At 40.8% G+C, this 15,248-nt stretch overlaps 1 protein-coding gene and 1 long non-coding RNA gene across 37 annotated transcripts in view; one reads left to right on the top strand and one right to left on the bottom strand.

Annotated features, from left to right (window-relative positions):
- Positions 1-15,248, bottom strand: part of NRXN3 (neurexin 3) — a 1,705,132-nt gene that overhangs the window by 1,162,742 nt on the left and 527,142 nt on the right. For all 36 annotated transcript variants that reach the window (XR_010130801.1, XR_010130802.1, XR_010130803.1 and 33 more), the window contains one exon: positions 1,754-2,192. Coding sequence is in view for 33 of the 36 variants with exons in the window: in XM_055361100.2 (XP_055217075.1) it covers positions 1,754-2,192 (439 nt within the window). In the remaining 3 variants the exon portion in view is untranslated. The remainder of the gene's footprint in view (positions 1-1,753; positions 2,193-15,248) is intronic.
- On the top strand, positions 2,188-7,780 carry LOC129526542 (uncharacterized). The gene is made up of 3 exons (XR_008671216.2): positions 2,188-2,627; positions 6,486-6,563; positions 7,547-7,780. It is a non-coding gene; the product is annotated as an uncharacterized lncRNA (long non-coding RNA).

The raw sequence follows: 15,248 nt of genomic DNA, 5'->3' as shown, positions 1-15,248 counted from the left end.
TAGCTCCCAGGTATGAAATTTAAGACTTCTGAAATTCAAACATATTTGTTGAAGTTGGGTCCACTGGTGGTTCAAACAACAAAAATTGTTCCCCTTTGTTCAAAATTGTTTGAAAAAAAATGTGTATTAGGAACAGACAGAAATGAACAAATGGCAATTTTGTGTGTTTTAGCCTGCCTGAGACATGGGTAGGTATCTTTTATGCTGTGCCAAGGTCTAGGTTAGTCAGACACAAAACCCGTCCACCGTGACCTAACCTCAGAGATCCCAAACACATGCTCTTAAAAACCAACAGCAGTGTTTTCTTTATAATTCTGGAACAGCTTTCTGACTCTGCTCTTGCTGTCATTTTACTGAAAAACAGAGAAGGAGAAAGAAAAGAAGATGAAGAAGGATGGGGGGTGTGGTGGGATTTAGCCTCCAAAGAAATTAATTTTTGGGGTGTTTTTCTGTGTAAAAGGGTAGACACTATTCATTCTTGCTTAACGAGCACATTTAATTTGAAGGCTCTTGGTTCTGATCAGATTTCAGACAACCAGTAAAGATTCCTACTGGGCAATAAAATAGCCAGGGCTGCAATCTGCCACCCATCTGCCCTCTGCAAAGAACCCATCCAGCTCTTCCTAACGGCAATATTGCTATCTCTGCCGTCAGCCTAGCTTTGGAATTATGCAGAAAAGCCAACCCACCAAAGCTCAGTCACTCCCAGTTTCAGCCTTTTGGGGAACTTATTGCTCTCTCTTACTGGCCAAATGTACCTAGAAAGAAAATATCCAAATAAAGACTTTTTAATGTTCATCAGGAAAGTGAATCTCTATAAATATGGCACATGAAGCCAAGACCCTTCTTGAGTACATCCTACCTAAATGGAGAATCAGGAAATGAGTCTGAAATGCAAATGCTCTAATTACTGCTCTTGGGAAAATGCCCTTTCTGATAGCACAGAATGTGACCTTCATTGCCACATGGTCCATAGAAAGCTAGGCAGACTGTCCAGGCATTCAAAAACCCCTGACTATTTTGCCCCACCCCCACCCCCACTTTGTTACTATTCCATAGTAGCTATGTACTGCCTGGGGCTAGCTTGTTTGATCTGCAGCTGCAGAAACAAAGCCATTTAAACAAAATGTAAAAGGTTATGAAGAGGAAGAGAGAGTTAGTGAGGTCTGAACAAAGAGTGAAATATAGGCTTTTACACCAAAGGAAGGCTTTAAATTGAATGTATCTTCAGGAAAAATCAATTTGCCTTTTCCTTTCTTGTCATAATTTCTCCATGCAACATGACTCTTGCCAATTATTGAAGGGTGTATTGTTGCATAAATTCTTGCACAGTGAAGTTTATCCTACAAAATAATCACATAATGCAGCATCTGTGATGTCACAATCGGTTTCCATGGTGATGAGGAAAAAGAGAAGCAAAGAATGGGGCAATGGGGGCGGATCACACCAGTGACATGAGAGTTGCTCTGGTAGCAGTGGAAATGCTACTTGTAAAACCATCCTTAGCTCCAGGATCGTAGAGCTATCACTGAGACAATTGCGCAGTGAGTGACAAGAGAGATAAGCGGAGAATGTGAGCCATCTATGAGACAGGTATCTTTTCAGAAACATAATTTTACAACAGCCATTAAAGAGAGTAGCAAAAGAATCAACAAGCATGCAAGGGTGAAAATTAAGAAACTTAAAGCCAAAAAACAAACTGAGAAGCTACAGCTTTCGTCTAGTCTCAGTCACACATCCTGCCTCTTCCTACCTGATCTGCCATCTCGCTGAATGTCCACATGGTACCATTCCCCATCATTGGCTTTCTTCTGAGTGGCTTTCACTTTGATGGTGCCAGAGCCCATGTCAAGCAGCAAGTACAGGTTGCCATCGAGGAGTTCCACGGCAAAGAAGTCTACTTTTGTATTCTTCTGGCTCCGAGCATCCTTCCTCTCTTGGGGCTTTCCATGAGTGAAGAGGATCAGGCCATTGGGCTCTGTGGTGCGGAAGTCAAAGGAGATGGAGCCCATACGTTTAGTGTTCCACTTGGGCAAGCTGATGTAAGCCTCTGGGGTCTCAAAGTTGATGGGGTCCAGTGTGGCCACATTCTCACACTTAAACACAACTTCGCCATAGATTTTCATCTTGGTGTCCCCAATCCGGGCCAGGCGAGACAGCTCCAGACGGATGTCATTATTCTTATAAACAACCTGTCAAAAGACAAACAAAAGTGCCATGTGAATCAGTCTTGCAAACAGTATCCATCCATCACTCACTGGGCACCTGGAAAAATGACCCAAGAAGAGGCTTCAGGACATAGTCCAAAACAACACGAGAAACAATGAGACACAGGAACCAAAAAAGTATCTGAAGAAACATCTGATGTGCACACAAGCTCCAAAAAAGCCTCTATATTTCTACAGAATTTCTGTTGTCTCCTGGCCAATTTCTTGTGTTGTCAGAAAGTTATACAACATAAGCTTGCAAATAAAAATCAAGAGAGATCGAGTTGCATGGATTCACATACTTCATACAAAGTGATTTACTGAAGCACCCTTAGTAAAACACCAGAAACAACCTAAATGACCATCAATAGCAGATGGCACAGCGTTATAATGGAATATCAGGCAGGCCTTGCAAACAAGGTATTGCTTTTGGTTTTGATGTGGAAGCTCTCCAGGTCACATTGTTAAGTGAAATTGTCAAGGAACAGGATAGAGGGTGCATTATGCTATCATTGTGTAAAAGTGTGGGGGTGTGGGGGCATTATATGTATATATGCTCCAGTAAGCATAAAGTCTCTTTGGAACTATAAAATTGTCATTGGGGAGTATATTTGAGGGATTAATATTCTGGAGTGGGAGGGTGACTTACTTTTCACTGTGCCTTCTTACAGTGTTAGACTTTTTTTCAACCATGTGGATGTATTACTTGAAAGAAAAGAATAAGTGTCAAAAGCTGGTGGGGACAGAGATCTGTTTTTGTTTTTATTTTTTGCACATTGTATGTGCCCTCTGTAGAGTGGTAGAATGAGACACCCTGAAGCCCTATTTCAGTCAGTCAGTCAAGGACATTCATTTAGTTGAGAGTCTGATTTTACAAAGAATACTGAACCAGATACTAATTCACCTTGCATGGGGGTCCAGCAGAGCTTTCTGCCTCCATGCCCTACCCAAGGTTAGTGTACACTTCTGCAAAGCCATGGCCACTGTCCTGCAGCGTGGGTAGGTAGGTGGAGAACGTGAGGATGGCAGTTAAAAAAATCTGTTATGACTGTCTAACAGCCACTATGGAAAACAGTGTGGAGATTCCTTAAAGAACTAAAAGTAGAACTACCATTTGATCCAGCAATCCCACTACTGGGTATCTACCCAGAGGAAAAGAAGTCATTATACGAAAAAGATACTTGCACAGGCATGTGTATAGCAGCACAATTTCCAATTGCAAAATTGTGGAACCAACCCAAACGTTCATCAATCAACAAATGGATAAAGAAAATGTGATATATATATATGAACACTACCCAGCCATAAAAAGGAATGAATTAATGGCATTTGCCGTGACCCGGATAAGACTGGAAACTATTATTCTAAGTGAAGTAATTCAGGAATGGAAAACCAAACATTGTATGTTCTCACTGATATGTGGGAGCTAAGCTATGAAGACGCAAAGGCATAAGAATGATACATGGACTTTGGGGACTTGAGGGGAAGGGTGGGATGAGGGTGAGGAATAAAAGACTACAAATAGGGTGCAGTGTATAGTGCTTGGGTGATGAGTGCACCAAAATCTCACAAATAACCACTTAAGAACTTATTCATATAACCAAAAACCACCTGAACCCCAATAACCTATGGGAAAAAAATCTGTTATGACTTTCTAAACCAGGTATAATCCATCTAAAAGCAGAAATTAATCTTTCTCCGTGAAATTAGAATTTCAAAAAAGTTTTACTCTTATTTGAACTGAAATTTGACATAGTACCCTGGGACGGTTTTTGGCGCTCTGATCTCTGAGCAATGTCGTATCCATAAAAATTTAATAAGCAGAAAACAATGGAAGGGAAATAGACAAGGATCTGAGTATTGAGCATCCCAACTATTTTCCTATTTTCTTTATATTACCTTATTCAAATTCTAAGTCAGGACCCAGATTTAGGTTTGAATTCCACATTTACTACTTACAAGCTATGTGACTTTGGCAAAGTAAATTTTCTGAGTCTGTTTCCTCTCCTGAAATTGGGAACATAGGAATAAACAAACAATTTATTTTGTAATAATAAAATGATTTAAAACATGTGAAGCACTTAGGAATGCAATATCATAAGGACACAAAAGTCGCAGCTATTTGGAGGGTTCTTGTTAATCTCATTTCGCTATTTCCACAGCCCTGAAAAGGTTGCATTATCATCTCCAAAACAACAATGGCTAATTTCTAAAATAAGCCTCATCTGTCCATATCTGTGAGACAAAGTCACTCCAGCACATATCATATAATCCCCAATATCCAAATGTAGATTTAGTTCCCATCTCCCATCACCAGGAGAGAATCAAGCAAAGCTGTTTGCATTCTAATGGATATTACAAGAGTGATATATAACTATGACGAAGCATTGAAAATGACTCACTATTATGTAACCTTGACCATGGACCTAACCATAGTCAATAACATTGAAAATAATGATACTAACACTTATTAAGCACCTACCACCAGGCACCATGGTAAGGATTTAACACCTCTCCATCCCATTAGATACAGACAACACCCATTTGAGATACCTACAATCATTCCCTTGTTTTACAGATGCAGAAACAGACACAGAGAGCAGTTAGGGAACTGGCCCACAGGCACACAGCTGATAAGTGGCAGAGCAGGACTTGAACCTAGGCATTTGGGCCCCAGGGTCCATATGCTCAGAACCAGGCCCCACTAGCAGCACCTGTGAGGCTTATCTTTAACATTACATGGAAAGTCATGCATGCTCAACTTCACAATTCAAAAGCTGAATTTTTCATTTTAGCTAAACTGGGCTGACCATGTGCAAAGGGAAATATTGCAGGATGCTCAGGCAATCACTCAAGTGAGTAAACCAGAAAAGAAATCATAAAAGTTTAATGAGTGTCAGCTTCTCCTTTCTAACCTTCACTATTATACCTCAGCATGTGAGAGCTCTTTGTCATAAACAAACTTTGGCTTTTTCTGCATTTGGGTTAAATGCCTGTGACTAGAGTTCCTAGTAAAGGTTAATTATTAATGTATAACAATAGGTCATCCCAAAGGGACAGAAGGAGGCTTGGCTCCATGGAACAATAAATAGAAAGAGAGATCAGGCATTCCTACAGGAGGCTGGGGACAGAATAAAAAGGAGGAAAAAAAAAGCCTTTTAACAAGATACAAGAGCAGTGAAGAGGAACTCTTCTGTGAGAGGGGTACCTAACTGAGACTGGGAGAGAAGGTGAATAGCCGGAATGAAGATTTCTGAAGAGATAGGTAAGAGAAGCAAGGGCCAGAAACTGGCCAGACAGAGATAACCAGACTTCTCCCAAAGGCTCTTTGAAGGTGAGTGCTCTATCTACTCCATGGCCCTGAAATTAGCTGTCTATTTATATGGAGTTTTCACTGTCGTGAATAAAAAGCCAACACCACTCTCACTGACAGCTGAATAACCCTTCTGAGTCCCATTTTATTTATTCCAAAGGTAAGAGCCTCGATATCTGTTCTACAAACTGTCCCTCTTTCCCAGCTCACAAGGCTGTTGTCAAGATCAAGTGGGATGTTAGACATAGTAGGACACAGGCAATTCTAAACCGGCACACAAACCTAGGAAGAAATAATCCTGTATCTTCATCTCCCATGGTGTTGGGGTTCTGCTGGAAATGGATAGGGTCCTGAATTGAGGTTCTGTGAAGGTTTATCTACCAAGAGGAAAAGGACAGGAGGGCAAGGGACTTGTAGCCCAGTGATGCTCAACTGGGACTCTCCATTGTTAATATCTTCACCTTCCCCACCTGCTCTGTGCAGAACCACAGCCACAGCCACGCAGAAGTGTACTGGCACCCTGGATCAGCATGGAGGCAGGAAACCCTGCTGGACCCTCTTACAAGGCAAATTATTGTCTGGTACAATGTTCTCTGTAAAATCAGACTGTCAACTAAATGACTGTCCCCAAATGGCTGGCTGAACTAGGAAGAGATGTGGCATCAAGTGACAGAAAGCAGCCTTGGCTGACAAGTCGCCTCGGCGAGGAGCAATTAAAGACAAAGTAGAAACAGCTCCCCATGGGGGAAGATGTCACACAGACTGGGAGGTACAGAAGCAGAGTCACAAACAGTGACAAGCTGGTCTTACTATCCCACCCATGGGCTTGTAAAGACTGCTGTTTGGACACGTGACTCATGCTTAGGAGACCAGACAGTAAAACAGCTGAGGACAGAATCTCAGAGTTAAGACAAAGTCTCTCAGGAAAAAAATATACTTATATTCCTCCATGATCTTTAATACAGAGACACACAGGAGCAATACCAGGAGTAAAGCAAGCTGAGAGCCGGAACAATATGAGAAAAGAGTCTACCACGTGCCGGGTACTTTGCAAACACTGTTCTATATCATACACAATAAGCAAATGAAATAGGTAGCATTAGCCCCATTTTACAGACATGGAGTTCAGCAGGGTAACATACTTGCCCAAGATCATGTAGGCTATTAAATGCATAAACAGGACTTGAGCCCTTATCTCTCTGACTGCACTGGGGTAAGGATATGCTCCAGAGAGGGCAATTTCTAGGCCCTCCTGTACCCCATGCCTACACACAAAGCAGAAACCCCTTAGTCACGCACAAAAACCACACCCAAGTCCATCCTGATGTGCAAAGCCCTTCCCCTCCTGCACAATCCATTTCTAATGGATGTCTATACCTCCCCGCTTAGGGGTCACCTCAAAGGTTTCTGTATGAACCCAGGTGTTATTGCTTCTGCATTCTTGTTCACCGGGTTTCCTAGGCTGCAGTGCCTTTCTCTTCTCTCCAGCCTCTCTAAATGGTGCCCCTTCCCTAGGATTTTCAAATCCATTTGAGAATTTCCCTGGCTACTCTGGTACTTGGTGATCCCACAATCTCATAAATCAGAATCCTTTTATTACCTACCAATGAGGAAGCTGTCTGCCCTATTGCCCAACCCACTTGATTGGAAAAAGAGAGAGTATTCTAACCCTACATGATGCACTTATTACTTCAACTTCTTCCAAGCTATTTGAGTTAGAAGGCAGGTGCATGAGAATAAACTAAGAATTAGAGATAGTCCCCACTCAGAGAAGTATTTTCTTCTCTCCCTCTGCCATCTTATCCCAGGCCACTCTGTTCTCAACTTTCTGAGAATGTGTTTCCACGTGTTCTGTTGTAAATGCCCCATCCCTATGCACTCCAGCAAGGGAACTAGAAAGAATGAGGGGATGTGGGTATGTGCCCTGGAGTGCCCAGATGGCTTCTTGGCACTATTTCTCCTGACAAGGAATAGGAGGTTTACCACCTGGTCTTTCTTTTCTCTTGTTTTTAAACTATCTGCATAGAGGACAACTTCAATAAAAAACACCAGGTCAGCGGATAAGACCATGTCACTCACAGGTTTGTGACTTGAGGCCTGAGCACCAATGATCCACTCCACATCAGTGGAAAATGTTGGAAAGTAAGGACGCTGTGGACATTTTCTGAAGTTGGAGAAATGGAATGGTGGAGAAGCCAGTATTGGGGTACCATGAGTGGAGCAGAGTTGACTACAAATCTCAATAAAGCTTTTCAACTGTGTACCTAACTGCAAAGTCATTTACTCACAACAAGCAAAAAAATAAATATATACTTATCTCCCTTCCAAATTTAATCCTTTGACAATAGATAATAATGAAATGAACTTTTTCTCTTCAGCTTCCAGGATGATACAGCTTCTAGATAAAACTTCTGGGCTAATCTTATTATTGCATAATGTTCCTACTCAGGGTAAAAGAATGACTAAGAAGTGTTGTGAAAGAATCTTGCTTCTGGGGTCTCCACGGAATCACACATCCCACTGTCTCTGCCCCACTTCCCTTCTCTCCCTCAGGCAGCTGATGACTTAGGCCTGCTGTGATTTCTCCCTCCTCTAAACTGTCCACTCCACTCACTCATCACTTAAAACTCTCTCAACTTTGTTATCTTTGTACAGCACAAGTCTTGTCTTTTCAATAGATTTCGAACACCTTATGAGCAAGAAACATGAATTACACCTTTTAACATCTGAAATTGCTTCTAACTATATAGGTGCTTAAAAAATGTTCATATCTTTATTAAATTAGATGTTAGATTGAAGTAGCAGTATAGTGCCATGGTCATGATTATGGCCTTTGGAGACACCCTAACCAGGGTTTGGACACCTTACCAACTGTGTTACATTGGGCACGATATTTAACTTGTCTCAGCCTATGTTCTTCTACTGTAGAATGTAGATAATATCTTACCTCATAGGACTGTAAGAAATAAAGGAGATGATGGTCCCACATATAAAAGTACTTCACATAGTTTCTGACCCTTGATAAGCACTCAATAAGTGATGGCGATCATTATTAATTTTGTTATTTACTGAGAAAAGCCAGAATAAATCAACAGACAGTATAGCATGGAGTCATTAAGAAGGAAAGATTCAGGCTGGGCAAAGGGGATTTTGCCTGTAATCCCAGCACTTTGGGAGGCCAAGTCAGATGGATCACTTGAGGCCAGGAGTTCAAGACCAGCATGGCCAACATGGTGAAACCCCATCTCTACTAAAAATACAGAAATTAGCAGGTATGGTGAGGTATGCCTGTAATCCCAGCTACTCGGGATCCTGCAGTGGGAGAATCACTTGAACTCCGGAGGTGGAGGTTGCAGTGAGCTGATATCGCACCACTACACTCCAGCCTGGGTGACAGAGTGAGACTCCATCTCAAAAAAAAAAAGAAAAAGAAAGATTCTCTCTTGAGGATAACTTCTAAGCCAATTGTCAAGCCTAAGAGGCAGGGCTACAAAAAAAGAAAAACTCTGGATTTAATAAACTATAAAATCATAACTTTATATATTTATTTATGTTATATATTATTTATTTATGAACTTCATATATGTATTTATAAATTACATATACTTATCTATAAATTGTATATACTTAATTGCCTAATGTGACATTTATGAGATGCACACACACCAAACACTTGCTCAGATTTAGATTCATATTCATGAACATCATTTTTCATCACAGGATGCCATTGATCAAACTCTAACAGTGAAGTCCAAGCACAAATGTGGCAGCAGATGGTCCTCTTAGATCCCAAAGTCTGCAAAACCTAATATCTGGCATGACCACAGTCACATCTGCATCTCTGGTCTTGCTAACAGGGGTCAGTAAACTAACTCCACCTGCTGAGATACAGCTGACATCCAACCTGGGGCTCATAGTCCCAACTGCTGCATCGCATGGATGCCACCATTTTCATGCTTTATATTTTGTTAACAGTGGTCAGGATCTGCCAAAGACAAAAAATCTAAGCACCAAAAATAGAAAACTGGAACTGAGATTCAGACTTGCAAGGCAGGAGCCAGAAAATGTCCAAGTTCTAGAGCTCAAAATAAAAGTTAAAAAGACTCCAGATAAAGTTGAAATCAATAGTACAATGTTGACAGTTAATTAATTTTTAAAAATTCTATGTGATCCAACACTCTATGGGTCAAACAAAGCGTATCTGAAAGCTAGATTTCACCAGATGGGGCCGCCGTCTCCGATCTATGGCCCTATTTGTAAGAGAGTGGCCAAGAAAATATAAAAGGGACATATGGCAAGCTGGAGTAGAAGAAAAGATCCAGGAAACTGACGTTGAAGTAGCAAAATCCTTAGACCATACCTCATTCTGAAAAAAGCCATTCAGTTATCTAGGCATGCAGGCAGGCCAGCCAGAAAAAGAGAGACAGCTGTAAGCCAGTCAGTTTTTCTGCCCTCATGAATCACAGAGCCATAAGTGCAAGCCCAAGAGCCCCGCTGATAATGCGAGTCATTACTACCGGTGCTCAAGTTAAGCGTAGGCTTTAGCAAGTATTTACTTGATGGATTATTTGTGAAAGGAAAATGATCCTATAGGTTTATGCCCAGTTACAGATGTGAACAGTAAGAAGTTAAGCAAGATTTCTGACCCTTTGCCTTATTGAATGCTCCATGCCTGTTCAGAGTGGAGGTCTCAATTTTATTCTTCTCAAGAAGAACTTTCTTAGGACTTTTATTCCACTTAAATGGCTGATCAGGAACAGGCTGCAATGTATTTGTGTATCTTATAGAAAAAGTTTCCAGGCCGGGTGCAGTGGCTCACGCCTGTAATCCCAACACTTTGGGAGGCCAAGGCAGGTGGATAACAAGGTCAGGAGTTCAAGACCAGGCTGGCCAAGATGGTGAAACCCCGTCTCTACTAAAAGCACAAAAGTTAGCCAGGCATGGTGGTGGGTGCCTGTAATCCCAGCTACTCGGGAGGCTGAAGCAGGAGAATCGCTTGAACCCGGGTGGCAGAGATTGTGCCACTGCATTCCAGCCTGGGTGACAGAGTGAGACTCCATCTCAAAAAAAAAGAAAGAAAAAGAAAAAGTTTCCAGTCAATCAAGTTTCTAGAGCATTAAGGATACTATAAAGGCTCAGTCTATCACAGTCTATCACAGGCTTGCTCTTTCAAGCTTTATCATTTTCACAGAGTCCGCTAAGCTTCTACTAAGTTAACAAATAAGAACTTGACATAGACAGACCCAGGCAGAGACATAAGACATGAACTGGCAAGTAGGGGGCGTAGTTCTCCGAGATAGAACTAGTCAATGGGTAGTTTTAAAAGTTTCTAGTTGCCAGTTAATCTTTTCAGACACAACTGGATAGCAGCTCTCCCATTTCTTAGAGCCATGTTGGCAAATATGTGCCTCTACCCTCCTTTCCCAGCAGATGGCATTCATCATCAATAGACATATTTCTATTCTACTTCCACTCAACCCAGATGAAGCCTCAGAATCCTCTCAAGGTAGTGCTCCAGGAGGTTAACTACCAGTCACTGAGAGCCAGAAATTGAGATGAACCTATTCTCCACCTTTCTTATCCTCTAACGCAAAAGCCAAGTTAATATGAATTGATTAGCTATATTAGAATATTAGAAACAAAAGCCCATGTAAATGTACTAAATAACCACTGTATCTTTAGCTCTAGACCATGGAGGATAGACCATGAGACATAATTGCTGCCAACAACATGCACAGAGAAAGTTGAAGGACACTTAAGGGGGGAATATTTTTTCATATCAAAATTGGAGTGAGATATATTTGTCATGTCAATTAATGTACAAGGACCTATGACCATAAACTTGATTGAAACTGTAGTTCTGTGCCCTCTGGTTGCTAGGGATGGCACTGTTTCGATCCTCTAAACTAAGCGTCATAAACACATGGGTTGTGTGTTTCTGATGTGATAACCAATGCATTCCCTGTATTTAGCAAAGTGTGTGGCACATAGTAGAAGCTCAATAAATACACACTCTCATTTCCTGCATTTTCTTAGGCACTAAACAAACCTACCCAGAGAATGCCTACATTTCCTTCTGTCTTAGAATATTTGATGAGGGCACCAACTCCAGTAGAGTAAAAGTTACATGTCACAAAGCAGAGGAATTAAGATGAGGTGAATAGGTGGTACCTGATTATGAAAAGCTCTAAAAATATATACATTATGCAATTAGGGGAAAAAGGTAACTATTAGAGTAGAAAGGAAGCCTTAAGCAGTTTGATTAAAAAGATGACAAAATTTAAAACATACCTTGCTGAACCACTAGGAAACTACTGTTATTTTTATTCCGAGGACTAGAAATGACTCTAATCGTCTCACTATTAACATGTCTGGGAATAACATGTCATTCTCTGCTTAAAATTGTTCGATGGTTCTTTATCAACTTCAGAATTAAATGCAAACTTTGAAGCATTATATAAAAACCTCTTCCTGATCTAGTCCTCACTTCATTGTTACCAGCCTTGACAAAAGTTCAGCAGGTCCTCCAATTTATCATTCCAGGGATAAATCTTGCCTGGATTCTCTACCTGGATAACTACTATTCGCCACTTGAGGCACAGTTTAGGCATCACCTCTTTTTAGAAACCTTCTTCAATATTTCTACCCACTCCACTCCCACCCACAGCTGATTTCTTCCTCTCCGCCCCCATGGCTTCATGTTCTAACTGCTATCATTGTGTCTATCACATTGTGCTGGAATTGTCTGTTTCTTCCAATAGACCAGGAGCCTCTTAAGGGGAGAAACCTATGCCTTTTCTCTCTGTATCTCTCAACGCCTGACACAAAGTACGTGCTTACAGGAGGAGGTGGAAAAATGGGAAGAAGAATAGCAAGGAAAATCACAAGGGCTACTTCCTGATGCCTTTAAGTCTGTGAAGACTATAATGCAGAAAGAAGCCTCTATATCTATTCTGCCTGAAAATAAGTAATGAGATGAAAAGGTAGAAAGCTAAAGTATTACAAATGGTTAAAAGGCATTTCTTGGAACCACTGAATATTTAGTAGAGTTTTCCCCGGCATGTATGCATAGAAAATTTGCTTTTATTTTTAAGGCAATCTATATGGAAAGTTCTGCACCCCAGAGTGGCAGCTATCATTAGTGTATATGTCTCAGCAGAACACTAACAGAAGAAGTAAAAGCTCAATCACAAACTCCAGTAAGATCCTCTAAGAGACTGGCTGACAAAGTTCGGTGCCAACACTACCTCCCACTCTGAGGCACACTAAGGGGCTACTGGACACCTCTAATATGACAATGTAGCTTTGACTTGTCATAGAAAACACATGAATGTTTTGAGACGGTACCTCAGAGCCTTCATCCTCTCTACCTAGAGTCAAAGAGCAAGAACGGCTCTCCAACAATGAGGCCTTTGGCCATAACTAGCAGCTTCTGGCTGTTAGCAGCTACTCTGAAAGAAAATAGATGACAATAGGCATGCCAAACAGCTTTTGTAGAAAAAGCTAATCTGAGAGGCTCAAAGACAAAAGAGTCATAGAAAATACTGTAAAAGCATTCAATGAAACAGAACCTTTAAGAAGTCTAGGATAGTTGGTTGGAAACAATAGTAGCACATGAGGCAAGCAGGTATTGTAAGCAATCCAGGTGACAGAAGCAGTTAGTTCAGAACCATGTGTAAGACGGGTTCTACAAAGAGGCGCAGGCCAATGGGTAAGTTCCAGGAGAACTCTGGGGCTAAGAAGATAACTGCGTATAGGGGCAACCTCTTATAATGTCAAGTCCACTAATTTATACAAAATACACGTGGACCAGTGCTGTACAGCTTCCTGATGGCTCAGCAACCTCCAAAGGAGATCTGCCCGTCAGAAGCAATTACAAAGTATTTCTTGCCTGGCCTGTGAAGCACTTCTGCTTCTAGCCTAATGAAGGCTTTAATCAGGTGGCTTTTCAAAGTGCTCCAAAGAGCCCCTCTGCAATCAGCAAAAGAGGTGGGGAAAGTGATAGGAAGAATATGCCAGGTTGGCAGGTAGCTGATAACAGAATGATTTCCAACCTGGTACAGGAGGCAGCAAATAAGAGTTGGGTTCAAACTGACAATAATATAGACAGAAATGCTAGGACTCGAATTAATTTTTTTCCAAAAAAGGTTTCTTTACACTTTGCTAGCTTAAAAGTAGTCGTGCAACAAAAGATCCCCTCCTTTCTTGGGACTCCCTTTCAAGGTGATGGTATATAGGCCCTAATACTTATACCTATGAGTTTGCATTACCTTTAGTAAATCTGCAGAGACCTAGATCACCACTAGATGTCCCTTATGCCATGCAAAATCAACCTGAAATGAATTTCACTACCAGTTACACAAATCACATTTAAAGATAGATTTTCTAAGCCTTTGATCTTGGGTGCCAACTGTAATTCCTATGATGACTCACTCCGTTGCCTTATTTATATTGTGTCCACTTTGGTAGTATTTCAATAGTCTTTTATTATAACATATAAAATTATAGGCAGAGAATAGGAAACTGATGAATTAAATTTCTTTTATATTTATATAAAAGAAGAGGTAGAAATAATAGAGAAATAGGTAGAAAGAAATATTGGAGAAAAGGGACATAGGATGTCTAAAGAGGTCCCAAATTCATTATCACTTCTAGGAATCAAATAAGTTTTCATATAAAACCACAAGCTCAGACTAAATTCAGATTCTCCATACACTGGGATTTTGTATTCTGAGATTAAATAAAACTAGGTGTGATAAATAATTTTACTTTCACATCTCAAACGTGATCTATCACGAATGGTTGTCTATGACACTAAGTAAGGAAGACTGTTGTACTGTGATCAATGAGCAATGTCTGCTACGGGTGTGGGAACTGGGAACAGTGGCTCCCATGACATGCCTTTGCAGAACTTGGGTTAATCCCCTAACCCTAAGGGTCCCAGACTTGGGATGAATGTGGGTGATGGTGACAGTGGTGGTGATGGCAGTAGTAGAAACAGCGATAGCTAATATTAACAGAGAGCTTCCTATGGGTTGGTCATCGTTCTTAGTGTTTCACATGTAAAGACTATTTAATCCAAATGTGAAATATATTCAAACCAAGATGTGACAATACCTTTGAGAATAAAAGAAGGGGGCACTATTAATAATTCACCTGGACAGGAGATATTACCCAGAACTTTCCAAGGTGACCTGGAATAGATGGCCACCCTATTTGATCCTCACAACCTGAGGCACGAGAAGCAGCATAAAATACAGTTAACAGCAAATATGCTGAGTTGAAGTATATTCTGAGTTGAAGCATATACTCTGAGTTGAAATTCTTGTTCTGCGACTTGTTACTGTGTGATCTAGACAGGTTACTTAATCTCTCTGTACCTCAGTTTTCCCATCTTTGAAGTAGGATAACAATAGTACATTTACCTCATAGGGTTGATGTAAGAATAAGAAAGTTAAATACATGTAACATGCTTAGACTATCTCCTGGCACCTTGCATATATTGGTTACTATTATCCTCACTTTACAATTGAGAAAACTGGGAATCTGAGATTTTATTATCTACCTAAGCTCACACAGCTATTAAGTAGTGGAGCCAGCATGGAAATAGAGATAAGTCTGGCTTCAGAGCCTATAGGCTTAGCAACTATTACTATCCTCTCTCTACAACGGAAGAGAAACTAAGATTCTTCAAGATCACACTTTTAAGATTCTTTGATCACACTTCT

This window comes from Gorilla gorilla, chromosome 15 (assembly GCF_029281585.2).
Source record: "Gorilla gorilla gorilla isolate KB3781 chromosome 15, NHGRI_mGorGor1-v2.1_pri, whole genome shotgun sequence".
Classification (NCBI taxonomy): Eukaryota; Metazoa; Chordata; class Mammalia; order Primates; family Hominidae; genus Gorilla; species Gorilla gorilla.
Note: the sequence above shows the minus strand (reverse complement) of the source record. Positions and strands in the feature narration are given on the sequence as shown.